Here is a 27,890-nt window from a genome sequence, read left to right on the forward strand (position 1 = left end):
AAGAATCTAAAAATAACTGCAACATATGTTTACCGTATATCTGCATAAACACGTGTGTGGGGACCCATTCGTTTTTGCTTGCAAAAACAATCATACATGTAGATACAATCGTGTATAGTATAGTAAATTGGTAAATATCGTATAGAATATATAAAATTGAAGTATATCAGAAAGCCACTTTTCTAGTTTGGAAAGTGATTTCGTGAGAAAGTAAAATCGTGTGGAATTTTGAAAAATCTCATGTGCTTGCATCAGTCATTTATTGCATCACAATCAACAGATCAAATGCATTTATTCGCGAACAATAACAAAGTCATTGATACTTTTAGTAATGTCTGTGACGTAACAAACGATTTTTGGATTTATATGCGCCTTGCAAAAGTAGGTGAAGTTAATCTTACTTACATGTTATTGCGGAAAATATTGTTTTAAAATAACTTTCAACGGTTAATTTCAAACCACGGGCCCGAGTTTGGTGACTTCTGATTCACATAATTTCCCTCTAAAAACATAAAATTTCCCACTAGTGGGTGACTCAGCAATTATTCTTACCATAAACCAAAATTGCTGTAACAGCACCATAAACACCTATGCTCTGTTGCGCCATCTACCAGAAGTTTTCAGACCGGGCCTAAGCCAAATCTCAGTGTTAGTAGCTCTACCAACTATCACGATGCAATAAGAAAACGGCCACATAAAAATCGTTTACGTTTGTGAATTTTTTGTGTGTAAAAGTTTTACGTTTTCGTGAGGCATTGGAAAAACAAACTTAAATGAAATATATTTCTATTTTATTTTTAATATGTTATATTTTTTATCTTTTTTCTTCACAGGGGTCGAACCCAGGAGACTCAAGGGGATGAATCCCGATCAGGTTTTTTCTGTCTGTATGTGGGTCAGGCGCGCGGTACCATTCGGTCAAGTTGACGGAGAAAAATATAAAAATACAGGTTTTATTTCATTTTATTAAGATTGGCATGCGCTTAATTATTGCTAAACATACCTAACTATCACGTTGCAATAAGAAAACGGTATCAAGGGTAGATCTATAAAAAAAATCGTAAAACATTTATGAAACTCGTTTAAATAAAAAGTTCTATGTTTTCGAAAGACAGTGGAAAAACACAAAAACAAACTTAAATGAAATATTTTTTATTTTATTTTTAATCAGTTTTGATGAAGAAAAAAGTAGTTTTTGTTTGTTTTAAACTGTGCCGTCGTTGGTAAATTTTATATTGCGCATAGAAATCGTGCACAGTATGATTTTTGTGGCCAAGGGAACTAATTGATGATTTACCTTTTGTTAGGTTTCTGTTCTAAATTGTCATTGTAATAGTAAACTGGAATCTTTTTGAGTTACATGTTTATTTTGTACCAAACACATTTTTCTCATAAACAGCCAGGTCACTGTTTCAGTATTTTGTTGTACAAACGTTTTAATCCACAAAACTAAGTTCTTTTAATTTTGATCCTGTTTTACGACCAATTTCATATATTATTAGCGACCTGAACTCATAGTACCATGTATTACTGATGTAAATCTTCAAAAAGTTGGTGTGTTTTTCACTGTTTCTGAAAAGAAAAAGAATTGATTGTTTTCGGGAGTTTTATGCTAGTGGATTTTCTTCAAACTATGGTGATTTCATCAATACTATTTTGGAGCTTCACTGCTTTGGCAACAGCAAGCCAATGTAAGTTTCATTTTATACTATTCTGTGCCAAATGTTTTCTGGCTTATCAGAAAAGAGCTTTTTGTGTAAAGATTACGATTAGAGTTCCTTTTTAAGAACTACTCGAAATCTCGAAAAATCGGGTCTCGATTCTTGAGAAATGAATAAAATCCGCTAGAAATTATGTGACGTATTATAAACAAAAGTACACGCGACAGCTCTAAATATGTGTATTTTTCATTTCAACTTGTCCCTCAAGCGCAGTGAGCAGATTACTTTCTTCCTTTCTCCCAAAACAGCCATTTTTGAAGTGCGTTGCTCCTAAACTTTCATCTCTTCCAGGCAGTAGTCTTGCTTGTTTGTTTTTTTAAATCTGCCTAAATAAAAATTTCGAGACTCTCAAGATTCTCGAGAAATGATTTTTTTATTTCTCATTTCTTGAGATACGAAAAAGTCGAGAAAAAGAGGAAGCCTATTATGATACATTTAAAATTATGCTTCATTTGTTAATGTTTTTACTGCTATAATACTTACCCTTATAGCATTTCCAAGTAGTTAAACTATCATCAGTTATATATATACTATGGGATATTTTTTTCAGCAAACACCTGTATTGATGATGGTTACGTTCCGAAAAATGGTTATAGAACACCAAAAGTGGAAGATAATTTGAAATATTACAATGGTTCAACGTTGCACTACTTTTGTGATGAGGGTTTTGCTTTGAATACATCAACAACATATCGAGCTTGTACCGATAATAGTGGTGGATCTTTGGCATGGAGTCCAATGGATCTCCCAGTGTGTGTAGAAGGCAAGTTATATTCTATGTGTTTTTTAATATGACAAACTAGGCTTAGCTAACACTTATTATATTTATTGCATTTGTTTATAAAAATTATATTTATTGCATTTGTTTATATGGCCAGTTATGTTCATTAATTTCAAAGCATAGTATTTCCTATTAGAGGTTTTCTTTAAAATGGTAGTACCAACTATTCCAACATAGCCACCAAAAATATATCTCTATTGGTTGTATTGCAGTATTATACACTTGGCAATGAATAAGAAAAAAATGTACTATAGAGTTTCTTTGCTGTTCACCAAATAGCAAAGTATGTTTCATGTTTCATTTGTATTTAAACCACTATTCAACATGTATTAAATTAAATGTTGTGTTTCAAACTTGCTTTTGCACTTCTGAAATGCCCCGGGGCTATTGTCAACTGAATAAGCTCATGGTAGTTAAATTAATTGTATAAACAGGAAGCAGTATTGATCCTCTAAAGAGCAGCTCAGTTTAATGATTAGGGCAGTTTTGCTTTTAAGTTGAGCTATATATATATATACTTTTTGTAATGAATTACCCTAAATGTACACCTGCATTAAAATTTTGTAAATATTTACACGCAAAAATTCTTTGCGGGTTTTGTGTGGTTACTTGCAATTAGGTAATCTGAAGTTTGTTTTTTTAGTGTACCACACCTGTTTCCCACCGGAACCGATTGCAAATGGAATATTCGTCCCCGACTTGACGATTTATCCCAGAGGAGCTATAATAACTTATCACTGCAATGACGGAACACTACCCCTAGGTGGAAACAAAACACAGATTTGTCTTAATACAGGATTTTGGTCTGGAACAACTCCCTATTGCAATAAAGGTATAATGTGATGGACTTTTAAAAAAAAAAAAAACGTAAAAATATTTTGTTAACTCCTTTTAAGGCCGAGAGAAATCTTGAATTTTTTTAGAATTTAGGGTTTTTCTTGTAAGGTCCGTAAAACTATTTGACTTCACTGCTATGTTGTATTTGAAACAGTTTGTACAACACATCTTACAATGTTTTTGAGCAGTGAAAAACAATGAAAGTTGTTTAAGCCTACTTCGCCGTTTGCAATTATTTTTATTATTTTTCACTGCTTTTTTAATATCACCAAAACATGTCTGATACGAGTGAAGACACCAGCATCTGATGACTCATAATGTGTTGCATTATGACACTACAGTATGTAGTCTGCCCCACATGAACAAGTCTTTATGACATCACAAAACACAGTCATGTTTGTGCTCGGCATTTTGTTTTCTGCCAAAATTGGCTGATTAGCATTAATCATTTGTGCAGATGCCCAGCACAGCATGAAAGGTTAGAAATGTGAACCAAGTTATACAGCCAAATCACTAAGCAAGGCTTATAACAGAACGTTTGCTTGTTGGACATCTGTTCAGTTGTTTTATGACCCTCCTTCCCTGCTACTGTGACACATTAAAGAAAGGCCTAGCTGTGTTTATCACTGCTGTGTCACTACTTGTATGTAGTTAGTTTTGTCTGCTTAGCAAGGAAGGCAGAACTGCTTTCCATTGTAGAACATATGCCAGCGCTGTGCAAACTTTGTATAACTTTGTGACTAATGGTTTTATAACACTTGTTGAGACAGACAGGCACTTTACAATTGTTTTGAGTGGTGTATTTCTAACCATACATAGCATGTTTTTCAAAAATATTGTGAAAAAAACCCTTTATGTGATTTTTACATTTTTAATTCTTTTAACATTTGTTGAAAAAACAACAAAATGCATTGCATATGATTTACATATTCAGGAAAACAACTTTTTCTAGTGACTTCCAGCCATTCGTAGGTAACTGATTGTAAACTGGTTTTTGACAGTGTTTGTTGTAAGTTCCAGGAAGTGTTAGGCAAGGGTTCTTAGACTAGTTGTTAGGGAAGCATTCCAAATGGAGGAACAAAATGTTTAAGAAGGCTATTGATAACCTTTAAACCAGCTTATAATAAACAATTACCTCATTTTAAACATGGTGTATGTTTGTTTGCTTTATTTAAAACATTGTATTTTTATTTTGTTTTATTATTTAGCAGTGGTACAAAGTTACGGTCATTTGGTCTGAAAATATGTTTGTTGTTTCAGATACAACCACTATAGTTAGCCAAATGTCGTGCCCTAAACCTCACCCCATTGACAATGGCTACATTTTGTGTTGTGAAGGTAAGTTCAGAGTTTCAGCAACTGTGCTTTAAGTGTTCTAGATTCTCCTGGTAAATTTATACAGTACTATTCAAACTTTTGATATTATGATTTTAAAACTAGGATTCTTAAAAGAAAAAATATAATAGTAAAAAGAGTAATAGTAATGTATAAATGACATGAATATGAACTTATTTATGATGCTCAATAAAAAATTGGAATATTTAGGAATTTTCTCATATTTCACTGACATGCATCCTTAGTAGTACATGAAACTGTACATAATATGTCCTTACATGGAATTTCAAATAGTGGAGTGAAAATTTAGACATTGATTTATTACGTTTAGACCGAAACTGAAACATTTACGAAACATTGGCTAACCGAAACTGATTTGCATCACTACCGAATTGAAATATCAATCATAAATATACGTACTGTTTTAAATCTATAAGCTGTGCCTCATTTCCCTTCAATGATTGGTGCACCATTCATGACAATTTGTCCATTAACCTTAAATGTTAGCTAAATTATACCTTTATTAGTACAATACTGTAGGCTATATTGATGCCAATTGTACAGAACTATGATTTCGTAAAAGTATTTTTGGTCATGCCTGCTGTTTGTCCAGATTTTGAAGCTTGTTTTTTTGTCAAAACTATAGTATTGCGGCAATTTTGGTTCAAGCTAATTTGTTTTCATAACATCAAAATATGAAACCTAAATATGATAAGTAAACAACAATGCACTTGAAATGCCATTTAGTGATTATGTCCTTATCTTTTTTGATACAATACTTCTCTTTCAGATGTTGATCACAGTAATGCATGTTGCCCACACAATGGAAAAGCACAGTTTGAATGTGAACCTGGATATGCGTTGGACCATGGTTTGCCAGACGTTAAGTGCTGGAATGGGGAATGGGTTTCCATCGAACATACCGGCCCAGCACAATATCCAACATGTGTACAAGGTTGGTGCTCCAATACATTGAAAGTTATGTATTAAAGCACTGGTTTTCAGCTTTTTTACGCTTGTAGACTGGTAAATATTGAAATAATTTACACAGCCACGTTCTATGAGCATGTCACAGAATGTCAAGTTAATCTCAAAACAGATTTAAAGCACGCTGTTTTGTTTTATGAAGTACAAAGGTGACTGCACCTACTTACAATTTTCTCACTTTGATAACTGATGCAAAGTTTATAAAGTGTAAAAACAGACTTTGAAAAACATTTTTTCAAAAAACAAATAGTTTGAAAAAAGATTTGCTAGGGGAAAATATATAATCATATTATAACCGAGCTTTTTTTGAAATATATGTTTCATAAGATGACTGTATTTTAATGTGCTTTGTTCTTTGAAATTTTTTTTTATTATTAAATCTAAGAACTTATTTTACAGTTGAGTCGACGACAGTTGTTGTCACAAGAGCGAATGCTTTCCAACTTTCAGACGACATGATTCGTACAGTGATCGGAGTAGCTGCCGGTGTCCTTTCATTGCTTCTTCTCGTTATCGCTCTTGCTTTCTGTAAACCTAAATTAAAAGACATCAAGCGGAGGTGGAGAGACATGAGAGAGGATGAGGTAAAAATAAATCTTATATTTACTCTAAATCCAGTGGTGGGATTCAAATTTTTTGTCAGTCTGTTCCATCACAAAAGTCATATTATTCAGCCGGCTCTGTTAAAAAAATGTCCATTGACGGTAACTAGTTATGTTAACTGGTTCGCTGATCTTGAAAAATTTCTCAAGAGGATTCTATAGAACTGGTGCGAACCAGCTGAATCCAACCACTGTCTAAATCTGTAACTGGCTCTTTCTTGCATGTATATAAACTTATCAATGGAAACTAAAGTACCGAAGCAATCTTACTTCAGATAAAAATATAAAATCACATGTTCTCGGAATTTAAAGATAAATATTTAGTTTAAGACAGCATTGCCCACCATGCAATGCAGTGCATAATTCTATTTTTAACTAAGAACCATTAATATTGTCAAGCGTAGGATTTTCCAAGTAATTATAACAATTATAAGTAAAATAATTATATAGGCAATAATTTGTTTTAAAAAAACTGGTCTTAATAAAAATATACATACTAATCTATGTAGAGTAGACCCTTTAAAAGTAAGTGTACATTTATTCCTCATTTGCAAAACAAGGTAATACAGTATATACAGCATGCGTTAAAATGTTTTGTAACGAGGGAATTAATTTTTCACCTTCCTGCATGTGACGTTGGCTGGTAGCATAAATGTGAGTTTGACATGACTTCCCTTGTATTACTGAGAAGAGTTGTCAAAAATGCACTTCCTGTTTATTGGATGCAACGCCTAATATTGCAAATATCATTGAATTAACCTAGAATACAGCTTAAATCTGTCATGAAATAAGTATATATGGATATAATGTACATACATTTTATTTTTATGTGTATATATATATATATATATGTATAAAAAAAGTGGTTCAATACAATAAAATTGGAATTTTTAAAACCCTTTGACTTTTCTTTCAAAATTATTTATAGCTTTGAATATAAAGATTGGCTAATGTAGTGTTATAACACTTTACAAAACAATCTGCTTTCAGACTTTTACACTTTTGTGTACTTTGCAAGCCACAATGTTGTACCATATGTTGAGGTTCGCCTACATCACCACAATTTTATTGATCACATGGCTTTTACGACAAGTAGCATGTGATTAAGTTTACTTTAATAGGCTTACTGCTACTGTATGCACTGTTCTGTAGAGTTGTAAACTCCATGTGAGAACTGTTTAATAATAAAGTGTTTGTTTTTTAATTTTAAAACACATGACATATACTGTTTAAAGACAAAACTCTAAAATTGCTTTTTGTGTCAATAAATTTTCACAAAAAAGTTTCTAAAACAAACCGATTTTAACTCTAAATTATGTTTATAGTTTGTTTTCTAGTTATGCTTAACTATTTTTGTTCTAGTTTTTTACATTTCATGAGCAATAACTTAATTATCAGTCGAGGTACAATTCAGTTCTTTAAATAAATGATTACATAACCCTTTTAAAAGAGCAAGAAAAAAAATACCAAGGAAACCGAAAAAAAAAAACTTTCCAGTCTGACCAACAGCTAACTTATTTAGTTCTTTGTGATGTCACACATGAAACTGAATCATAATGATCTGCAATGACCCCTGAAAAATAATGAATAGGGGGACTTCTATTTATGGTGATTTATTATCATGTTCATGGTTGACAAAGGATCATGGCTACTGTCTGTTGTTAAAACTGTAACAAGTATTTTCGGTTCTCGATTTTGGTTGTAATTCTTAAGCGACCTGCAAACAACTGCACAATGTTTTATATTGGCTATAACAAGTTCTCTTGCCTAAAAAGCTATTGGTTTATATTATGTGTAGAAATGTACATACTTCCTCCAACTCGTGCCATGTGTTGGACACCCCTGGGTTAGGTTCTTAATTTCCAACTTGGGTTATTTAATTTAATGAAAACAATACAACCTATTAGTATTCTTTTATGAAAGTTATTTTTTCAGTTTACTATAGACCAGTGGTTCTTAACCGGTGGGAAATTTAATGTTTTCAGAGGGAAATTATGTAAGTCAGGTAACCAAACTCGGGCCCGAGAGTCGAACTCGGCTTTGAATTAATCGTTGAAAGTAACTTTACTTGTATTCTTCCGCAACAACATGTTAGATTAATTTTCCGTTTGTTACATCACGGACATGTCTGAAAGTATCAATGACTTTGCTATTGTGCACGAATAAAGGCATTTCCTTTGTTGATTGTAATGCAATAAATGACAATTGCAAGCAGAGGAAACTCTTCAATATTCCAAAAACTTTAATCTCTCACGGAAGGACTATTTAAACTGAATAAGATTGCAGTATATACCTTTGCGGTTCCAGACCAAATCGCTTCACAAAATTATTTCATTTAAAGAATAATTTACGTAGGGCACAAAACATCATTATAAAAATAACAGATGGGGAAATTCGAAGTTGGTGTTTGACTTTAGTGGGAAACCGCACCAAAAAGGTTAAGAACCACTGCTATAGACAGTCTAAAATTGACATCCCAAGTCTACATTATAAGTAGTTTCTTTCAAGGTACAAACGCATTGTTACAACACTACAAACTTTTGTTTTCGTCACAGAACGGGTTGATAGTGAACGGACAAAGGGTGATCTTGCCTTCCTATGAAGAAGCCACAGCGTGTACAGACCAACTATGGTGTGACGCATATAACCGTGTCGGTTCTGTTCCACCTCCCCTCAACTCGTTTGCGTCATCGCTGCAGCGCGACTCTGAGCTCACGCGGCCGCCCGAGAGCAACCTCAGCAATGACGTCATAATACATCGTGACGTCACGGACGTAAGTTTATTGGAAGACGCGCCAGGGAGGCCACCGCTCGCATTTGAAGACAGTTTCTTGTCGTTTTTCGACGGCCCGTCGCTTCCTTCGTCGGCGGCGTCGGTTCCATCGGCGGCCAGAGTCGGTGCCGAGTCGCCCGACAGCGCGTGTGCGCTTTTGAACAACCATAACGAGCCTACGGTGCCTCAAGAAAATAACAGTGTGCCCGTTGTCACATCGCCACAGGATGTGGTTAGTTTTGAATCATCTTCTGTGACGCAACAATCAGAAGGTGACGAACAGTTGCCTGTTGTAAGGGATGAAGGCGACAACGGAAACTTTTTAAGTGAGTTTAAGTTTCAAAATATATTTAATTTCCCTTTAAGCTTACTTTTTGTTTGACTCAAAATTGTCCAAGTAGTTTTTGGTTGGTTTAATGTTTGTGTTTTTAATGTCTGACCTGCGTTGGTTGATTTTGGACATGAAATAGGCATCATTTATTTGATAAGCAGCAAGCTGCCAGACAGCTTAACGACAAACCGATTATTACGATCTTAAAACTTGTGGGCGTAGTCTGACAAACGTACGAACACCACGGAGACAATTTATGTCGAAGTGGGTTCACAACCTTTCTTGTAGACATCAAAATGTGTACTTTATGAGCCACACCGAAACTGAAAGGTTTTTTTAATAACTTCTGGTCTTCATAAAACGCCACTTTGTTTTAGGTCCTTTTCTTGTTACTGGGGCCGTTTCAGATGACAGGTCGGCGACAACGGTCGTTTTGACGTCACCAGATCATCTTCACACCGATTCAACAAGCGTTTGACTTAAAGAGAGCAAGGCCTTTCCCAGTATGGGTAAGTTTAACGCAAAAATTGTAAAGGGTAACGTGGCAAAATTATGCTAGAAAATTTGACTTAAAAAAACTAGTAAAGTTATCTTATCAGTGACGTTTCCCGATTTTGGGGTAATGTCGAAATAGTGCTTTTGCGCCACCCAGCGACTAACTTAAAAGCGCTTCCATCGAGCGCTGAATTAAGAAAATAACAACAATTTGACAAAAGAATTTGAACAATTGGAGTAAATGGGCGATAAAATATCGGATTTTTAATTTATGATTTTATGAATACATGATAATCGCATTGTCAATTCTAGCTAGCCAAGTGGTAATATATTGCCAAGTGTGCTGAGATGTAAAAATTTTAATGGTATGGTCGTCGTTGCAAGTAAATTGTGAACCACAGTGTTCACAGTGTTATCCCAGTTTTCGTTATTTTTTCACCTTGTAGAAGAATCTTACCCACTTTGAACTAGAAAAACTCTGAAACGAATAGGTTGAACAAACAAACAAAAAAACTGAAAATGAATAGGCTTTTGTTTATACTCAACTTACCCCTTATATTTTTCAGACTTTTCGCTATTCAGTAAAAGATCAAAATATATCTTTGCTGACTTGAAGTCGATTTCCATTTGAAGCATCTATCTCTCATTTATGCATTTGTTCCTCTATTTTACATGGGAACTAACAAACGCCACAGACCGTACCTTAACGTACTTCTAAACTCGTCTCAGTACACGTTAGTATTGTTCTGTTTTGTCTCATCAACGTAGAATGTAAAGTCATGTGTCTTTGTCTTTCTCTATTCCCAGTATTATTTCTTGTTCCTAAAATCCTAATGTGTTTCAGTCTGTTTTTTTATGACAGGTCAGTTAAATCGCCCAGTCCTGATTTTATTACTTTGCATTTTTCAACAGTAATGCATTTTTCAACAATTTTATGTATTCCACCATGAAATGACTCAAAACGTTGCTCATTTTTTGCAAATTGCTTTAAATATTAGAAGTTGATCGGTGTTCCTTGTATAAGCACAATTAAAATAAAGCTAATGTTAAACCACAAACTTATTCAGCCGACAAACAAATTTGGTAATTGGCCATCAACCAAACCCCAAGATTTCAGTTTATTCAGCTTTGGTTTGACATTTAGTGCATCGTATGGCTCTCTCTATGGACACGAGCACTTACAGGCACGTCTGCAACTTTTCTTATTTTGTTGTCTGTCTTTCTCTTTTAGTACAATTACGAATTTACATGCACCTACAAAATACGTCTTCGCACCAGCATTCTGTCATGTTAAAATCGTTACCACGTGTTTCAACAGACATGAAATATGTTACACGAAAACGCATGATTAAATAAATTCGGTTTCAACGTTTTGTCCATTTAAGATCTAAACTCGTTTGCAGCATTGCCAAACTGCATCACCTCCTATTTGCTTATATGACTCGGTTTATAAGTTGTGTGCCCTAATAGTTATAACTTATAACTTATAACTATTAAGGCCCACAGCACGTATGGAACTTGTTTAATCGCTTGGATCGCAAACCTACTGCACAGTTTTTTACGTTACAACTCCCTATATGTTAATACGTTCTCAGTTTACTTGCAAAAAGTGTAGCACCTGTTGCACTGAAATATCGGAATTCGTTAAAAACGCGAAATGCCCAATCTTTTACATTCTGTTCATGGTCATCTTTGCTCGTTTCGAACGCATTCTTTTAGCCACAATATCATTTAAGTCGTTGACAAAAAAGCTACTGTCAATTTCTTGTCTTGTTATGGCACTGTCTGGGAACTGTTTTTTGGCTATTTTTGCTTCGACACAACCATTCGCTGACTGTATTTTATGAAAACACTATGGAGTGTAAAAACATATGTCTGTATATGGACTCGAAAAAAACACAGTCTTGGGATTAAGAAACTCTGCACCAAGCCCTATAAATGATTGTTTGTTCCCATGTTTGCATTGAATTAGTCTTAAGCATCAGTCATACGCTTAACAAAAACGTATAAACAATGTAAGAAGTTGGTCGGCAATGTCTTCTTTGGTGGATTTGGTTTTAAGCAGACCTGAGATATGATTGTCTATTTCATTTTTCCTCTCATTTGTTTGCAAAGATGGAAACAAAAAAGTTCTAACTTCGATTTGTATTTCTCAAAATTTTCCTCTCATCTCTGTACACTGTGAGTTTGCACAAACCTAATGTGACTTTATTCCCGAACATTTATTGATTATTCTCACAAGACCTGTTTTCTAGGGGTTGATATTTAGTGGGTGTTATTTTCTGTCAACATGAAATGATTATGTTTCATAAATGTGTTTTTCTTTCTGGTTATTGAAAACAGCTCGACCTGTTAACGATGTTGTTATTTCAATAATACGATACATACTACGTTGATTTTTTACAACTTTTAACTTTGTGTATTATTTTGAGTTTGCATGAAAAATTGCTGCCCATATTCGCATTTTCATGTTCCTGATTGTAGCGATGTTTATGTTATGGCGTTTTGCTAGCTAATAGACCAAAACCGCTATCAAAGTGTTTGTTCTTGTTGTTGTGACAATCAGATCAGCGGGCCAAAGCTTTCAGCTCTTTAAACGATTTTACCAATAGGACTGTAGTTTACGTTAAATGCATTTCAACAAAAAGACCTTTAACTTTCAAAAACACACAAAAAGTGTTTTTTAATAATAATAAAAAAAAGCGTCTTACTAACAAATATGTGGCTCTTCCAGGAGTTTTAATCGTTTCGAACAGGCCGGCGTTTCGACGTCTCACGAAGGCTTTTTACATTGAACAAACAAGCAATACTATTTGGGTGCAGTATACAAAACTCTCAGTCACACAAAAGTTTTGTATTTTTAACACAGTTTTTTTAAACAAAATTTGCAACTTTTGAAACAAAAATGTGGCAAACTGATGCCGAGTGTAATACTTACAACTCTGGTTAGAGCTTAATGTGCATTTGGATTGACGCTTTAAAACTTAAAGTCAAATTTAACTTGTAACGCACGCAACAAGCAGAAAAGGCAAAACGTTTTCAGGATTTCTATGCCAGGGAAAGACCCCGTGGTACACGCCCATGTTTTTGTGTGGGTGTGTTCTTTCAGCAAAATATTTTGCAAACGTTCAAACTCAAACTTTAAAACAATGTTTTGTGAAGAAAATGGACAAGAAGTCAATGCAGAACCGCCGGTAAGTGTAGAAACTGTTTTTAGGTTGACAATTGACGCTGTAGTTGATAATTTGAACCAGACAGTGCAGGGCTGCTGGTCACAAAATGAAACCACCGAGAACAATTGTAATCAGGAAATAGCCAGACGAAAAAGTTTTACAATATCTGCTAACTAAACACAGAACATATGATTTTTATACGCATGTTAAGAAGATTGATTCTATTTTTTGTAAATGTGATTCTCACTTAAAGTCAAATTTATGATATGTATAATAAAAACTTTTGAACGTTTGATTTCAGGAGTGGTCTTATTCAATGCGACAGGAAAAACAACTAATAGTCAAAGGAGTTTATCTTGGACCATATTCTGCTGCAAGCAAATCTCAAGTATTATAATTTAATTACCATATTCTGCTGCAAGCAAATCTCAAGTAATTAATTAAAATGTTGTTTGTTTAGTTCCAAATAAGATTGTGAAAGTGGCCATGTGTGTAATGCCATTTTTGACAGATTGTGTTGTTTTGGTTTCATAATGAGTTTAATGTCCAGCCACTATATTTACAGCTATCGAATTTGTTGGATTGCGGAATAACACATATTGTATGTGTGAGGCATCAAATGGAATCTAGAATTATTCGCCCAAATTTTCCAGACCATTTTAAGTAGGTCAATACATGTGCAGCACAGAGCAATATGTTTAAAATTTAATGCAAAGTGTACAACACTACTAAGCCAAAATGTATTCAAAGTTAGGCATAAGCTAGGTTGTTTTTGCCTTAGATTTGTTGCCCAAAATGCTTTGATGGTTGAAAAAAAGTACCCAAATTAGCACATGCTTAAAGAGGCCGGATGTTTAATGATATAACATGTGATATTGTGATTGTTAAGTTTATGTCAATACAAATTATTTTTTTTAGCAGTGGCTAAATTTATCAACAAATCACTGCTTTGTACCTTTTCATGAGCCTGTATCAATCAGGCAAACGTAACTACAATTTTCACATGAAGACTCATAAGTATATTGCTTGAAATTTTTCAGATACCTTATTGTTGAAGTGGCTGACAATCCATTTGAAAACATTCTCATTCATTTTGAGCAAGTCATTCAGTTTATGCAAATTTGTATTCAAAATAAAGGTTGTGTCCTTGTACATGGAAATGCAGGCATGTCAAGAAGGTAAGTTGTGTGGATTCTGACTTTTATTGGCCTTCTTTGGTTCAATGTGCTTTTTTTTGTAATTAAGATTGCATCAATTAGAATGATTTGAATTTTGTCTGTGATATGTGTGTGAAAAAATAATTCTTCCTTTGACTTTTTTCAGTGCAGCATTTGTTGTTGCATTTCTCATGCAGCAGTATGAAGCATCTTTTGTGTAAGTAACTTTGAAATTTAATAAAAAAAAATTTGTAAAAATGCATTTTTTCCAAGACCTGTAAACAATACGTACACAATTCATAGTTTTAAAGATTCAAACCAACCAATAAATTTGGAAAAAACATGACATTTTGACAATCCTTATGTCATTCTCAAATAAAGTGTAAAAATGAACTGTTTTTTCTCGAATGAAGTGTAAAAGTGAACAAACTAAGAATGCTAAGAATGACATAAGGCTGTTAAAATGTCTTGTTTTGCACAAACATATTGACTCGTCTGTTTCTTGTCAGAACCTTTAAATTTTAATATCCTTGTCGTTTTATTTGGTTTGATAAATGTGCTTTTTCAATTGCTTAATTTGCCCATAACCATTATCAACTTGTTTTGTATGTTACAATAAAAATAGTTGGGTTAAAATATTTCAACATTACAGTGATGCTTATGCTCATGTGAAAAACAAGCGATTCTGTGTCAACCTCAATCTGGGATTCATCCATCAACTAAAAGTAAGTTTGTCGATGAGGCTTTTCAGGCACAGAGAGCTTTGCTGTAACCATATACATAACAAAGGCACATACTGCCATATATGTCCGTATCGGTGGATGACTGCATGTAAATGTAGGAAAAAATAAGGACTAGTCAAAAAATTTACCCAGTCTATTTAAGAAACATGCCCCAAATATTCGTTGAGATTATTGAGGATTAAACCTCTTACATGAAGAATTCTGAGATTTTAGAATTTAACGAGAATTAAAAACAACTTAAAAATTCTTATACAGGAATTTGAACCAATTTATAAAGCCAAGGTTGGGTCAGATGAAAACTCTGCAACATGTGGTGGTCTGAAGAGAAACGCAAGCGAAGCCAACTTTTCAATAAACTACATGGACACCTGATATGTCAGATCACCATAGAAACAGGCCATGGTAGGTCTATAAAACTTTATTGGACACAAAACTTGAAGCATACACATTCATATACATTTAAATCTTCTGCAAAGGGTTTGTGAAAAGAAAACAGAACAGGTTTTCGAGGAGTTACAACATAAATGGGATGTCGAAATTCTTCTCTCCGGTTCCGACATAGATACAGCCGAACTTTGTTGTGTTTGGAACATGGTAAAATGTGAGACCAACCCATTGCAGTGAACGGATGCAGACTAAACCGCTTCCTCGCTCAAACTGAAGGCTCCATGATCCTAAATACATTTTAATATCCAACATCTGAATTTGGATACATATCTTGGTGTACCAAAAACTGAATTCAACAAAACTTGGTGGCTTTTTAACATAACAATATAATTTATTCGGCCAAAATCAAATCTTCGTAAAAATGGCCAATTCGGTCAAATAAATTCGGCAAACTGAATATTTGGTATATCACAAATTAGAATATTGTTGACTATGCAGTACTGTAAAAGTGTAAAAAAAATTGTTTATTTCAAGCAATTTAACACAGTAAAGTTTGTTAATTAAATGCCTGACAATATGCTAGCATGATATACACCGTAGCATTTAATTTTTAAGTTTTGAAAATGTAACTATAGTGTCCAGTTGTGTATGTACATGTTTTATGGGAATGACTGTTATTGGGTGAATATTTCTGTATTGAAAGATACCCTTGGGAATGTCGTCTTCAATGTTGTCAAGGAAATCTATCGATGGGTCTAAATCGGCTTTTTCCTTTATTGACTTTGAGTTTAGGTTTTGTGCTTCACGGAAATGCATGTAGGAAGCAAGTTTGCCGCTTTCTGTCACTGTTAAACCTAAAAACCAAAATAAACATGACGTTGGCATACATTCGATTTTCAAAATACTGTATTGAGGGTTCGGTTAATTCAAAATACTGTATTCGGAGGGTTCAGTTAATTCAGCAACTGTTATAACCAGGGTTGCCATACTGTTCTTATTTCTAAGATTTGTCCTTATTTTGAACAGTAGTGTCTTAGAAAAGTTCATTGTCCTTATTTCTAAGAAATGTCCTTATTTTTGACTTGAGTCCTTCTTTTAAACGAGGAGTTGCTGGAACAGATTGTTTCTGGCCAAATATAACATATTATATGTAATTGCTCGTATAAATGTAAAGGTTTGTTAAAAAAAACGTTTGTTTTGTATTAAAATTTAATTTTTCGGTTGTCGTTATTTTTGGTTTCAAGTCGATGGCAACCCTGGTTATAACTAATAGAAGGTAAAGCTGTTGCTGCCAGGTATACTGTATTACAAATTATTGCTTTTCCTGCATGGCTGTTATCCTAAAAAAGGCATCGAAACATTTGTTATTTTTTTAATTAAAATCCGTTGGAACAGCTATATTTGTTACATAAAATGTAAGTTAAAGAATTAGTTATTTTACTTTTACAAAACAGCCTCTGCGTTGAATTTCAAGTTTACTCAAATTTATTATTTCATGCTTAAATATGTGCATGATGAAATCAGAACTTTTCCAAATGGCATTTTGTTGCTAGAAATATTTAAAAGGTATATATGTCCTGCAACACTTTTTTACCAGACATGCCTTTGCTGGACATTTAAAAAAATAAAAAGCAGAATTTAATTTAAAAAATGATATCTAACCTTCAAAACTTCGGTTTGTGTGGACTTCTCCAAGGGGTGTTTTGATAAATGCGCCCCTCGGCACAATACTGGCTTCTTCATTTATTGTTGACACAATAGCAGCAACTCTGTCCTCCTCTTTAATTTGAATCTGGAACAAATGTTTGATAAAAATCAACACGAACACATATTTCAACAGTGTTAGTGGTTTGGATGTTAAGAGATTTATTACCAATATACTGAAATATATCTTTAAGTAATAGGGGGTACCAAACTTGTTTCATGACAAGTCAGATAGCTGTAAAAATGACAAGCAAGGGGCACAAAAGTACTTGTCTAACTCTGATTCAAAGCTATTTAAGATAGCATTTAATTATTTAGGAGCAATTTATTCCGGAAATATGTTCAAAGCTGCATCTTATGTTTAGTCAAGGCATAGAGTATAAGATGCAAAAGTTCAATCTTGCAGAATTTCTTTTCAAACCTATTTATGGAGTGAAAGTAACTATGACTTATTGTAATTAGACCTTGAAAAAACACAGTAAGTTTTAGGCTAAACTATGATGATTTATTATAATACTGCTGGGTCAGATAGCTAACATTGCAGCCTTCATTTGGCCTGCAGAACATTTTTTTCATGACCTGCAGTTTCAACCCACAAATGTCTTTCTTTGAATGAAGTTAAAATCCTTAGCTTGGCTATTTACATGATTTAATTTCTGGTAATGTTAGTCCAACTTAATATGTACTTAATATAGAGAAGACAAATATGAAAAAACGCCATAAAAAAATCTAAACAATACAATGCAAAAATAAATTAAAACAAACAGACAGTTTAAAATGTGGCCTATCTACAAAAGGTAAACTTTGAACTGATTGTACTAACAGTGACTTCTTCTTCTGTGTATTCCTCTCCATCTTTCACTCGACGAACATCTGTGTGTTCATACTCATATGATGGATCACCCATTAGGCGACCACGGACCACTGCTGCTTTCTCTTTCATTGCTTCACTTGCAGGAGGAAGAAGATGCCAATCAACACAGTTCAAGCTGAAATAACATGAAGTATTATATTTTTCATCAGAAAGTTAAATTTCTATTATTTCAACAACAAAAGCCTTTTATGTGATTTGTATGCTTTTTCACCCAACCTGTAAAGCGACTTTTGATCATTAAGTTCATCTTTTCCCGTTCCTTGCGCAATAAAATAATCATCTTTGATTCCTTGTACTTTTCCCCACAGCAAAACTTTTTGGAATTTGTAGTTTGTTTTCAAAATGACCAAAGATGTTTCCAATGCGGCCTTTTGTTCTGGGCTAAGTATCACGCCACTGCCCGACGCGTAATTGATAGACAAGTGAAGACCTTCGGCATTCATTCTTTTTGGTAATTATATGAACACAAATTCAGAATTTATAATATAACTGCACAGCAATCCGAAATCGAAGCACAACCGAACTGATTTGTCTGGTTGCTATGACACCGCCACCCACTGGCAGTTATGTATGAACATAGAAAAAAATAATAGCACAGAAAAACATAAACCTCAAATAATAAAAAATATATTATAATTTTGCAGTACATACACAGCTTTTTATGTTCCAATCAAATCGATTAAACATGAAAACATCCGTATCAAATTACTGCGAAAATGTATCACAAACAAATGCAATAAATTTTTTTGGTTTGTTCTTCTTAATAACAAGTATAGATTTTGACAACAGGAAATAAAATATATTTTGCAGTATTTATCAGCATATTTACAAAAAAAAATCATTTTTTTTGTATGATATCTGTAATTTACATCAGCTGTTCGAAGATTTCGAGCGGATGTTTATGGCGGGAAACAGGTTTAAAATGAACTCAAGTAAGACTACAGGGTAAAAAACAAGGATAGTTTGTGGTTGACAAGTTGTTGTAGTTGAGCTAATTACTGCAAGATCTGTCATAATAATTCCTTGACCGTTTTTAGAATCATTTTTGCATCAAATCAAATCAGTTATGTCGTCAATGAAATTTAATCATTCGTCAAAATATGTTTTGAAACTTATTACGCCGAGCGCAATGAGCAAGCGGAAAAGGTAAAATTTGGCATTCACTAGTTACATATTCATCGCAACATAATGTATATATCTTGTAGGTTTGATCAATCTGATTGTAATGAAATATCCTTGAAGTCCAACGATGGCCTGCAACCGACCATCAAACGATCCAAAAAGTATTCTTACCGTCCGCGTTTCAGTGTCACTCAAGACGAAATTGAAGCATTTTTTGATATATTTGGTGAGAATGTTCATAGTTATGGCTAGTTACAAATATTACTAAAGCTTTTGCTTCCCAATTTGAAGGCACATGCTACATTTTTAATTTTTTTGTGCATGTATAAATGCCCAGGAAATATAATTTTGTGTTGTGTGTAATAATATGCTGGGTAAACTATATGAATTGTTTTGTAGAGGACAGTGTGGTTCAAGAGTTCCTGTGGATTGATGCCTGTTGTAGAGTGGCAGACAATTATCTTCTTGCTATGGTTTTAACCTATTTCAAGCGAGCTGGTTTACTGCCATCTGAATACAGCAGGACAAACTTTTTTCTTGCCCTGTAAGTTCCCACTAACAAACAAGATTAGGGTGCAAAGTTTTGTACGTCAGCAGATAAAGCACAGTATACCAGGCCCATTGAACATTCACCACCATATGACAAGGCGGTGGCTAGAAAAATCTAGCCTGCGGTGTGATTCGAACCCATGACAGGAGTCTTTCCGGGACGCTTGTTGACCGGATGATTTGGTATGGCGCCTTCAATGGGCCTGGCGTACTGTGATTTATATATGAGTGTGTCGTGATCGCTGGTCTGCATAAACACTTCAGGGCTGATCCCAGTTATGAATTTATGTTCACTGTAACTGACAGTATTGTGATCTTTACAAAATAATCCCTCTCGGAAAAGTTTATCTGTATTTTTAATGATTGTAAAAGGGAACTCATGCAGCTATGTTTTTAGCAAGATCTCTCATAAACGAAGTAGTTTTGCCCAAAGCTTTTAAAGCCTATTCAGTTGATAGTGTATTTTAAATATTAATTGTTTAGCTACTTGGCCAATGACATGGAAGAGGACGAAGAAGATTACAAGTATGAAATATTTCCCTGGGCTCTGGGAAAAGACTGGAGAGATTGTTATCAAAAGTTTTTGCAAAGACGAGATGAGTTGTGGTACAAAATGAAGTTCAGGGCAGCTGTGAGCAAGAAGTGTTGTGAGGAGGTGCAATAATATTAGTAGCTAAAGATGAACAGACTTATTTTTATAAGTTTTGTTGCTCAGAAGTTTTTTTTTTTTGTATTGCATAAATGTCTGTTTTAAAGATAGATTGCAGGCTGATTTTCCTTTACTAGCAAATTTGTACACAGCTTACATAAGCAGTGCCTAAAAACATTATTGTCATTGAAGTTACACAAAATGTAAGTCATAACCAGTGAAATAGTGCAGAACAGATGCTTAGTATTAGAGTAGATTAAAATAGCTAATGGGTAATGGCAATAGTAAAAAAAACATAATTCTCAATAGGCTTCAGACTGTGCACACTGTTTCGACCTGTAAGGTCTCATCAGTGCAGCTTGTGATGAGAGATTGCCTGTATGACACCAAACCTGTCTGCAGCTTATTGGCTCTATGGTTGTATATTGATGCAGATTTCTTATACTTAGTTAAACGGATATGTAGTTCAGTAAAAATAGCTCATCTATATTTTGACTCACACAGGTGATGAAGATTAAACCTGATCATTACATTTGGAAGCGAGTAAGACACGATTCACACGGAGGAGCAAAACGTTCCTATCAGAAATCACCCGAGGAAAAGGAGCCGTATCCAAGGGGACCAGGGAGATCCCCTATTCCATGCAGACTTTGTGTAAAAGCAAACAACAGCAGTGGGTATGTGAAATGGTAAACAACAACATGATAAAAGGTTATGTCACTTTTTTGCACACTGTATCAAACTATATCTTATCATTGGTGAAGAGAAATGTCTTTGGGCAAGTGTAAAAAACAAATTTTGGCAACTTCTAGCTGGACGTGTCAGTAAATAAATGCAGTATGTAGCATTTTAATTAGATATTAAATCAAGCAATGGATAGAAAAAGGTAATAGTTGCAAGTGTTTAGTAATTGTCATGCAGTGCATATTCTGAAAAGCCTGTAAAACATATGTGTTCAAACATTAAAACTTGGCGTTTTACTAGTTTCATCACCAACATCCAACCAAGTTTTGGCGAATCAATACCTGCTTAAAATAAAAGTGTTACTCCGTTGTAGATACTTCTCTGACAGCAGTTTATCAGCGGATGAACATGTTATTTTCCAAGTGGGTTCATCTGACAGTTCGTCACCAGATGAATATTTCTCAAAGGTATACATGTGTTATGTCTAAAGATTCCACAAACAAACATGAGCAAAATGTGTTGATTTACCATTGAAGAGAGATCTTAAAAATATCAGGCTACAACTTTTATTAAACCAGATACAATGCACATATATATATTTGCTTTTTTGTTATTTTTTTGAGTGCAAACTTAACAGACATAAAACTTGGGGTAGTCTAGTACTGGGTCTCTAAACAAAATCCACACAGAGATGCTGCAACAGGGGTTTGTCAATTCCTGACCTAAACCGACTTTTTTAGAAACAAAAGATTTCTCGTAAACCACTCGCCAATGTCAGCAATCATTTGTGCAAGTGCAATTGTCAAAATAAAAACAACATTGAAAGTATGGAATTTTCAACTGAGGATTCATTTGACATGGACAGTAAGTTAGTTTATTTATTGGAAATCCCAGTTTCAGACTGCACAAACTGGTTTGGTTTCAGTCTTAATGACTTGCTCATGTTCAATGGAAGGCTATGGTATTGATGACTATAAATCACAGTGAGAAACAAAAATGACATGGTCAAGCCAAGTATTTCTTTGTGTCAAGGCTTAAGACCTTTATTATGCCTGGTATACTATGATTATAGGCTTCAGTGTTGATTCTGCTGATGATTATATGATAACATAATTAAGAACTGTGACTTGGTTTTGTTTTAAACAGTAGTAAAGGACTTTTTGACAATTAATCATTTTCAAATAAACTGGTGCATTAAGGACCTTGTCTAGCTAATATAATGGTTCTCAATGCCTAATTTGGTCAAATTTATCATAAGATCGGCTGCTGAAACTGATACCTCAAATTTAGACTTCAATTTGTCCACAGGGGTGTGTTCAAATAAAAAAAAATATTACGAAACATTTGCTTCATGTTTTTTTTATACTTTGTACAGAACTTTGGGTTACATTGCTGTAGAACCAAATGTCTGCAATCAGGATAACATCAGCAAAGTGGTTAGAGCTGGGTTATCTACAATGGTAGCTGTAAGCGAGATTACAGAAGAAAAACAAATAAATGTTTATGTGTGTTTTATTTATGTTGTTGTATTTTTTTGTTGTTCAATCTTAGCCAATATAAATGTTCTTCCAAATTGTTCTTGATATTTGTCTGGTACAGAAATACTCCCTTATGGATTCATAACTTATGAAATTTATTTTCAACAGGATTTTTAAAACATAATTTGTGTTTGCATATGAAAGAAATGTTATGTTTTGTCTATTTTTCAAGTATGCCGTAATTTCAGTGCACTGTGAAAATATTATTTTTATGTGTTTTTGTCTATTACACTGCCAGCACTATGCTTGTGTTATCGTTTTGTTATATTTTTGGGTTATTTTTCTTTCATTCATGCAACCCCTTTCTGGTGTTATCAATAGCATTATTTTCCCTTTTGGTTTTTTATTCTTTTTTTGTGCAAGTTAATGTTTGTTCCCACCTTGACCAATCCAATAAACAGTTCTGATTTTTTCTTTTGTGTCTGACTACGGTTATATCATTAGTTTTACCGTACTACAAAATCATCTCTAAAAAAGTCAAGTTTAACAGGCAAGGCAGACGGAAGTCCTAGGGTCCACCGGCTTCAAGTAAACATATCTATTCCCACTAACTACTGTATACTATGCGATATACATAAAACTAAGCAATTTACTCGAAAATACAAACAAAGTGCGCCCTTCTTCCCCCTACGTGTCGACGCCCATGACGATTTTTATAATTTTGACGCCATGGGTTAACTTAACATACCACAACTACATAAGAACGAAGAATCTGGCATATAAAGTTTACTATTTGTGGTATTTTGTACTTCACATTACATAATACATTTCAAAACCACTGTTTAAAAGCCATTTAACTGCAACAAACTTCTTTGATAAAACATCGAAAAAGTTTAAATTTAGGTTTTTAAAAAAGTTAGCATTCTATTTTTGACACGACAAAAAACAAAAAGTTATTTCTTCAACATGTCGGAATACGTTCCGTTATGTTTTTGTACTGTTTGTAGCTGTAACCTCGTAATAAACCTACCTTGTGGCGATTTTTTTTTAATTTGACACACGTCAACTTTGATTACGGGTACGCGTATGTGTTACGTAACAAAGACGTTCGTTGCGTTTTTGTTGGGCTTATTTAGTAATTAAGTGCGCAGTGGGAAATGTGTGGTGTTGTTGCGATTGTTTTGTTTCCCATTTTAAAGTTTAAGTTTTCGTGATTTAGCTTACAAAAACGGTAGCAAGCTGAAGACAAGTTATCCGCTTGGGTTGTTGTCGGTTTGTAGGGGTATTGGTCCTGATGACGTCGTACTTATTACTACAGAAGTATCTTTCGCTGTAGATGTTTATACTCTAAGTCCCTGGCTGTCTGAGGCTCTGAGCTACTGCTTGTCTAGGCTTAGTCCGATTAGGAAGACGGCGTTTAACCTTAAAGTCAGTTTATTGCGTTAAGAGAGCTATACGTTAAATATTAAGTGTGAGAGTTACAACACATGTGAATATATAGTGGCAAAGGTGTTATCGATCTCAACTGTACAATCGTGCTTGAGGTGTTAAACAGCGACAACTGACAATTGAGATTGAGTACTGAAAGGGTGACGATGATGAAATAAAACGTTCATGCAATCACAGTCACTCGCACGATATTATACACGCTTATATGTATAACTTCAATACACGACACTCCACAGCTTTACAGTGTTTTACGCCTGGTACAACTACAAGTCGAAGGTTTTTGTTAGGCCCAAAGTTATCGGTGATGTAAAGGCTGATTTTGACCACAATAAATAAATATAGAAGATATGGTCATTTATGTCAAGTTGTCGACTGAACTAAGTTTGGATAATCAACTTCAACATGCTTGCCTGATACCTCATTTGTTTTGCTTTTACAGTTACACTACAGTACATTTATGCAAATTTATTGTTATCTGAGCAGTGAGCTTGTGGCTGCATGTTTCTCAGATAACAATAAATTTGCATAAATATTTAAAAAAGTAAAGTTTTGTTCGTCAAATGAAGCTAGATTCTATGGACAGCAAAATACTCTGTATAGCTCCGCCTCCCCTTCAGTCTGTGGAGTGTACTCAGTGTAGCAGCTGCATGCACAAGTTTTTTTTTTAGTTTTTGCGTGGCATTTTTTTGACACATGGAAATTAAACACCAGGTACTGTCTAGGCCTGTTTTTAGCTTCGGTTCTACCCAGTATAGGTGATCTTGCACCTGGACTTAAAGGTTTTGCATGTGGGATATTGTGGTCCTGCCCACTCAAGATTTTATCGGGAACTGCCCTATTCTGCAGACTGCATGTCACTGGTAACATGGTCTACTAATTGGATTTCTCAGATTAATTGCAAGCACTGGTTTGTTACTTCTGTTGTTAGAAAATGTCAGTCATTTTTGAGGCAATAAGTGTTATGGTGCTGCATTATCTAAAATGATTGTTTATCCTTATGGTAACATAAGCTTAATACCTGGCAGTTTCCCATAGCATTATTTCACAAATAAATATTTGTATTTACAGACATTTATGCCTGTGATATACATATCATTATTGTTTAAAGTTCTACACTGTTATGCCGACAAAAGTAAAATGTACAAAGCTCATGGCAACTGAATATTACCATGGCATGCCGTAGGATAACTGGAAGAAGGCCATTGCATGTTTCACTGGATGTAAACAATTCATCCTCTGGTGATGATGCTTTGCAATTTATACCATCCCTGAAGAAAATTACATGTAAAAAGTTTAGAAGGCGGAATATTATTTCCCCCACTAAATCAACAACTGCCTCGGCTGTCTGCAGTTTACGGACGTTTAACAACTCATCTGTAAATAATCGTCCGAAAAGATTGCAGTCTATAACTGTGTTAGATGACAGTGACGAAGATGAATACTTCGATTGTCAAAAACAATTTCCTCAGAGAACAAAACAATCTGATTCGGTTAAATCATTTTCCAAGTTAACAGTCCATACAATCCCATCTAGCACTTCTGATGAGGAAAATTTGTCTTTAAAAAATGATGATGAACAAAGTACATCTTCAAAAGATGGTTTAGGCTGCAGTGAAATAAAGACTAGAACTAAAGAGAAAACATCTAATTTACCTGAAGAAAGTACTGTATCAGAATTTATGAAAACATTTGCAGTGTTGCGTGATGGTTTAAAAGAAAGTGAAGAAGACGATTTGATTGTGGTCACCAAGGTTCACCCTGATGTTCATGTCACATATCGGGATTTGAAACAGGTTGTTAAAAGTAAGTTTGTTTCTAACTAATGGTCATATACTCTATTTCCTTGCATTTATTTCCATTGGTGGCATTGTAAATAAATGAAAAACACAACAGCTTTACTGCCTGAAATTTTATTTTGTAACTAAAACTGTATTTTTAGATATTGTGGCGAATATATCTCTCAATAAAACTCAATCAGTGGAAAGTATCACACCACAGCAAGTTGCACATCGAATGAAAAATCTTTATCACAAAGACTTTACGGACAGGTAGGTAATTCTGTTTAGTTTAAAATTGTCTACACAGATATATACTCGGTATCAACCACCTTACTGAGTTTTTATGTGCAGGTTATGTGAAATCGAATTGTGTCTTGAAAAAGCAAAACTACGCTGTACTCCAGAAAAATCACAATGCCACGAAGTTCATCCAGGACTTAAATCAAGTGATCTTGAAACATTAAACCCAGGAGAATGGTTAAATGACGTTATTATCAACAAATACCTCGAACTTTTAGTAGATGCATCATCTGATGCTTGTCTACTGAGCAGTTTTTTTCTTGAAGAACTTCGTCGAAATGTAAAACCTAGTTTACCGGAAAGTTGGCATGAGAAAAAATATTTGCTAATTCCATTGTGTGTTGATTCTCATTGGAGTTTGCTGTGTGCAATGATTCATGAACATACTGTGGATATTTACAACTCCATGGCGTCAAGTCACAAGGAACAAGAATGTGCTAGTGTATGTATGAACAATTTTTACTGCATGTTTGTTTTTGAAGATGTATCCTAAGGTTTCTCAAGCTTTTTCCCTAGCTCTCACTATCGTATTGTTATTATTATTATTTTACGACAATCAGACGACAGTCCGGATTGTTATGCAACCCTCAATAATATTGAAAATGGAACCAGTAATGCTTACTGGTGCACTGATTTCATAAATTTTGTGAGACGGTTGTACAGAATCGGTGTGAACCGGCTGAATCCCACCACTGCCTGATCCCTAAGGGTGTCCTTTAGGGCAGTGGTATTGTACAATGGGGCCTAAGATAAAAGAAAAGTAATTTTGTGTAATACATGACTAACTTTTCTATATACTTATCAATTAGGCTTCCTTAAGTTTAACTCATTGTAAGTGGGCGCTGGTATAAAGAGTTGAAGGAACACTAATTAGATGGACTGTAGAAAAATTAGGTGGACAGTATTGTATTTGTATAATGTTTGATTTATTTAGTTTAATAGAAACAGTAAAAAAAAATTCCTTGTTTACAGATTATACTGACTTACTTGCAATTGAGATACAACGAACAGACAAATCAAAATACTGAATGGAATCTGATGCTTTCTAATGTAAGTACAAAACAGTGTTTGTTTTTGCCGGTTAAGCATCACTTGCCAGTGCAGTTTTATGGAGTAATATACTTTTTTATGCAAAAATGATCTACAAATATAATGACTTTACAAAAAAATACGGTTAGGGCTTTTCGTGTTGGCATGAGAGATTGTAATTATTTCATACCACAATTGCATAAAATCAGACTTAATGTAGAAATATAATATAATTTGTTGTTTCCTGACAACTTGTCTTATTTTGTTGTAAAAAAGAAACATTTTGCTTGGTTAAACTTAATTTACTTGCTTAAAAACTGAGCAAAAATACTTACAAGTTTTGACACTTGAAAAAAACTACCTTTGGCCCTGACAATAAAAAGGGTTGAGAACCATTGATTTAATTGGAGGTCAAATATTAGTAAACCAAAGTTTAAATTCTAATATTTCTGAAACACCATGACGCCTAACCCCAATCTCAACTATATATATACTGTTTGCAGAATCTACCACAACAGATAAACGCCTTTGATTGTGGGGTGTATGTTTGCATGTACGCTCGTCTCATCCTGTTTCGGCTATCTCCCAACTTTCAACCAAGTCATGCCACTGCTTTTCGCCAATGGATTCGACAAGAATTAACAACAAAGAAATTGAACTCTTAACTTTAAATTTTATCTTTTCATGTTCTTACCTTTTCGAATTCTTTTTTGGTCATTGCCTCAGTATTTGCTTTTGTTACTTATATTTATGCTTTTTGTTTTGTTTCTATTTTTATGTCCAGAAGAAATTTCATTGGCCAAACTGATGGCTGTGGGCAAAAACAAAACACGGACTTCGTTTTCTTAAAGTTTAACACCATTTAATAAATAAACAAAGCGTTTTTCACTGCAGTTTTACATCAGATGTTATTCAGATTTCTTTTTTGAAATAAGTGCAACGCAAATCAAAT

The 27,890-nt window shown here is 34.2% G+C and overlaps 5 protein-coding genes across 6 annotated transcripts; 4 read left to right on the plus strand and 1 right to left on the minus strand.

Moving 5' to 3' along the window:
- The first annotated feature begins 1,481 nt into the window (after window positions 1-1,481).
- LOC145236314 (sushi domain-containing protein 4-like) lies at window positions 1,482-12,399 on the plus strand. Its single transcript, XM_080099648.1, has 9 exons — window positions 1,482-1,691; window positions 2,272-2,484; window positions 3,146-3,334; window positions 4,600-4,677; window positions 5,465-5,629; window positions 6,061-6,245; window positions 8,819-9,362; window positions 9,745-9,876; window positions 10,429-12,399. The coding sequence occupies exons 1-8, from the start codon at window positions 1,610-1,612 to the stop codon at window positions 9,843-9,845; spliced, it is 1,557 nt and encodes a 518-aa protein (XP_079955774.1). The 5' UTR covers window positions 1,482-1,609; the 3' UTR covers window positions 9,846-9,876; window positions 10,429-12,399.
- Window positions 12,400-12,769: 370 nt separating this feature from the next.
- On the plus strand, window positions 12,770-16,718 carry LOC145206833 (serine/threonine/tyrosine-interacting protein B-like). The gene is made up of 8 exons (XM_080078551.1): window positions 12,770-13,056; window positions 13,337-13,423; window positions 13,601-13,698; window positions 14,076-14,213; window positions 14,359-14,409; window positions 14,845-14,917; window positions 15,191-15,337; window positions 15,412-16,718. The coding sequence occupies exons 1-7, from the start codon at window positions 12,913-12,915 to the stop codon at window positions 15,305-15,307; spliced, it is 708 nt and encodes a 235-aa protein (XP_079934677.1). The 5' UTR covers window positions 12,770-12,912; the 3' UTR covers window positions 15,308-15,337; window positions 15,412-16,718.
- On the minus strand, window positions 15,338-18,463 carry LOC145206817 (radial spoke head protein 9 homolog). Its single transcript, XM_080078550.1, has 5 exons — window positions 18,117-18,463; window positions 17,850-18,015; window positions 16,985-17,114; window positions 16,030-16,176; window positions 15,338-15,609 (listed from the first exon to the last, which is right to left on the minus strand). The coding sequence occupies exons 1-5, from the start codon at window positions 18,341-18,343 to the stop codon at window positions 15,449-15,451; spliced, it is 831 nt and encodes a 276-aa protein (XP_079934676.1). The 5' UTR covers window positions 18,344-18,463; the 3' UTR covers window positions 15,338-15,448.
- A 359-nt stretch (window positions 18,464-18,822) lies between these two features.
- Window positions 18,823-22,907, plus strand: LOC145230499 (speedy protein 1-A-like). Of its 2 annotated transcripts, XM_080095946.1 has the most exons (8): window positions 18,823-19,046; window positions 19,106-19,248; window positions 19,422-19,566; window positions 20,055-20,226; window positions 20,725-20,897; window positions 21,278-21,371; window positions 21,645-21,768; window positions 22,280-22,907. In XM_080095946.1, the coding sequence occupies exons 1-8, from the start codon at window positions 18,967-18,969 to the stop codon at window positions 22,300-22,302; spliced, it is 954 nt and encodes a 317-aa protein (XP_079952072.1). In that variant the 5' UTR covers window positions 18,823-18,966; the 3' UTR covers window positions 22,303-22,907. The 2 variants fall into 2 exon arrangements, with proteins under 2 accessions (XP_079952072.1, XP_079952063.1); XM_080095937.1 differs by lacking the exon at window positions 22,280-22,907 and having other exon boundaries at window positions 21,645-22,252.
- Window positions 22,908-24,874: 1,967 nt separating this feature from the next.
- On the plus strand, window positions 24,875-27,831 carry LOC145230491 (sentrin-specific protease 5-like). Its single transcript, XM_080095925.1, has 5 exons — window positions 24,875-25,634; window positions 25,771-25,879; window positions 25,961-26,351; window positions 26,882-26,959; window positions 27,442-27,831. Exons 1-5 carry the CDS (start codon window positions 25,001-25,003, stop codon window positions 27,601-27,603), a joined length of 1,374 nt encoding a protein of 457 aa, XP_079952051.1. The 5' UTR covers window positions 24,875-25,000; the 3' UTR covers window positions 27,604-27,831.
- Window positions 27,832-27,890: the final 59 nt, after the last annotated feature.

This window comes from Phallusia mammillata, chromosome 1 (assembly GCF_965637545.1).
Source record: "Phallusia mammillata chromosome 1, kaPhaMamm4.hap1.1, whole genome shotgun sequence".
Taxonomy (NCBI): Eukaryota; Metazoa; Chordata; class Ascidiacea; order Phlebobranchia; family Ascidiidae; genus Phallusia; species Phallusia mammillata.

What these genes read in the sequence shown, in the direction of transcription:
- LOC145236314 (XM_080099648.1), top strand. Translation starts at nt 1,610, where the DNA reads ATGCTAGTGGATTTTCTTCAAACTATGGTGATTTCATCAATACTATTT. An exon ending in CTACATTTTGTGTTGTGAAG is followed by an intron (nt 4,678 to 5,464) that starts GTAAGTTCAGAG and finishes CTTCTCTTTCAG; the next exon opens with ATGTTGATCACAGTAATGCA. An exon ending in GAGACATGAGAGAGGATGAG is followed by an intron (nt 6,246 to 8,818) that starts GTAAAAATAAAT and finishes TTTTCGTCACAG; the next exon opens with AACGGGTTGATAGTGAACGG.
- LOC145230491 (XM_080095925.1), top strand. Translation starts at nt 25,001, where the DNA reads ATGGCATGCCGTAGGATAACTGGAAGAAGGCCATTGCATGTTTCACTG. An exon ending in CACAAAGACTTTACGGACAG is followed by an intron (nt 25,880 to 25,960) that starts GTAGGTAATTCT and finishes TTTTATGTGCAG; the next exon opens with GTTATGTGAAATCGAATTGT. An exon ending in AGGAACAAGAATGTGCTAGT is followed by an intron (nt 26,352 to 26,881) that starts GTATGTATGAAC and finishes CCTTGTTTACAG; the next exon opens with ATTATACTGACTTACTTGCA.
- LOC145230499 (XM_080095937.1), top strand. Translation starts at nt 18,967, where the DNA reads ATGTCGTCAATGAAATTTAATCATTCGTCAAAATATGTTTTGAAACTT. An exon ending in AGCATTTTTTGATATATTTG is followed by an intron (nt 19,249 to 19,421) that starts GTGAGAATGTTC and finishes ATTGTTTTGTAG; the next exon opens with AGGACAGTGTGGTTCAAGAG. An exon ending in CAGATGAATATTTCTCAAAG is followed by an intron (nt 21,372 to 21,644) that starts GTATACATGTGT and finishes CGACTTTTTTAG; the next exon opens with AAACAAAAGATTTCTCGTAA.
- LOC145206833 (XM_080078551.1), top strand. Translation starts at nt 12,913, where the DNA reads ATGCCAGGGAAAGACCCCGTGGTACACGCCCATGTTTTTGTGTGGGTG. An exon ending in AATTTTCCAGACCATTTTAA is followed by an intron (nt 13,699 to 14,075) that starts GTAGGTCAATAC and finishes GAAATTTTTCAG; the next exon opens with ATACCTTATTGTTGAAGTGG. An exon ending in AATGCAGGCATGTCAAGAAG is followed by an intron (nt 14,214 to 14,358) that starts GTAAGTTGTGTG and finishes GACTTTTTTCAG; the next exon opens with TGCAGCATTTGTTGTTGCAT.
- LOC145206817 (XM_080078550.1), bottom strand. Translation starts at nt 18,343, where the DNA reads ATGAATGCCGAAGGTCTTCACTTGTCTATCAATTACGCGTCGGGCAGT. An exon ending in GATCAAAAGTCGCTTTACAG is followed by an intron (nt 18,016 to 18,116) that starts GTTGGGTGAAAA and finishes ATGTTATTTCAG; the next exon opens with CTTGAACTGTGTTGATTGGC. An exon ending in CACAAACCGAAGTTTTGAAG is followed by an intron (nt 16,177 to 16,984) that starts GTTAGATATCAT and finishes TTTGGTTTTTAG; the next exon opens with GTTTAACAGTGACAGAAAGC.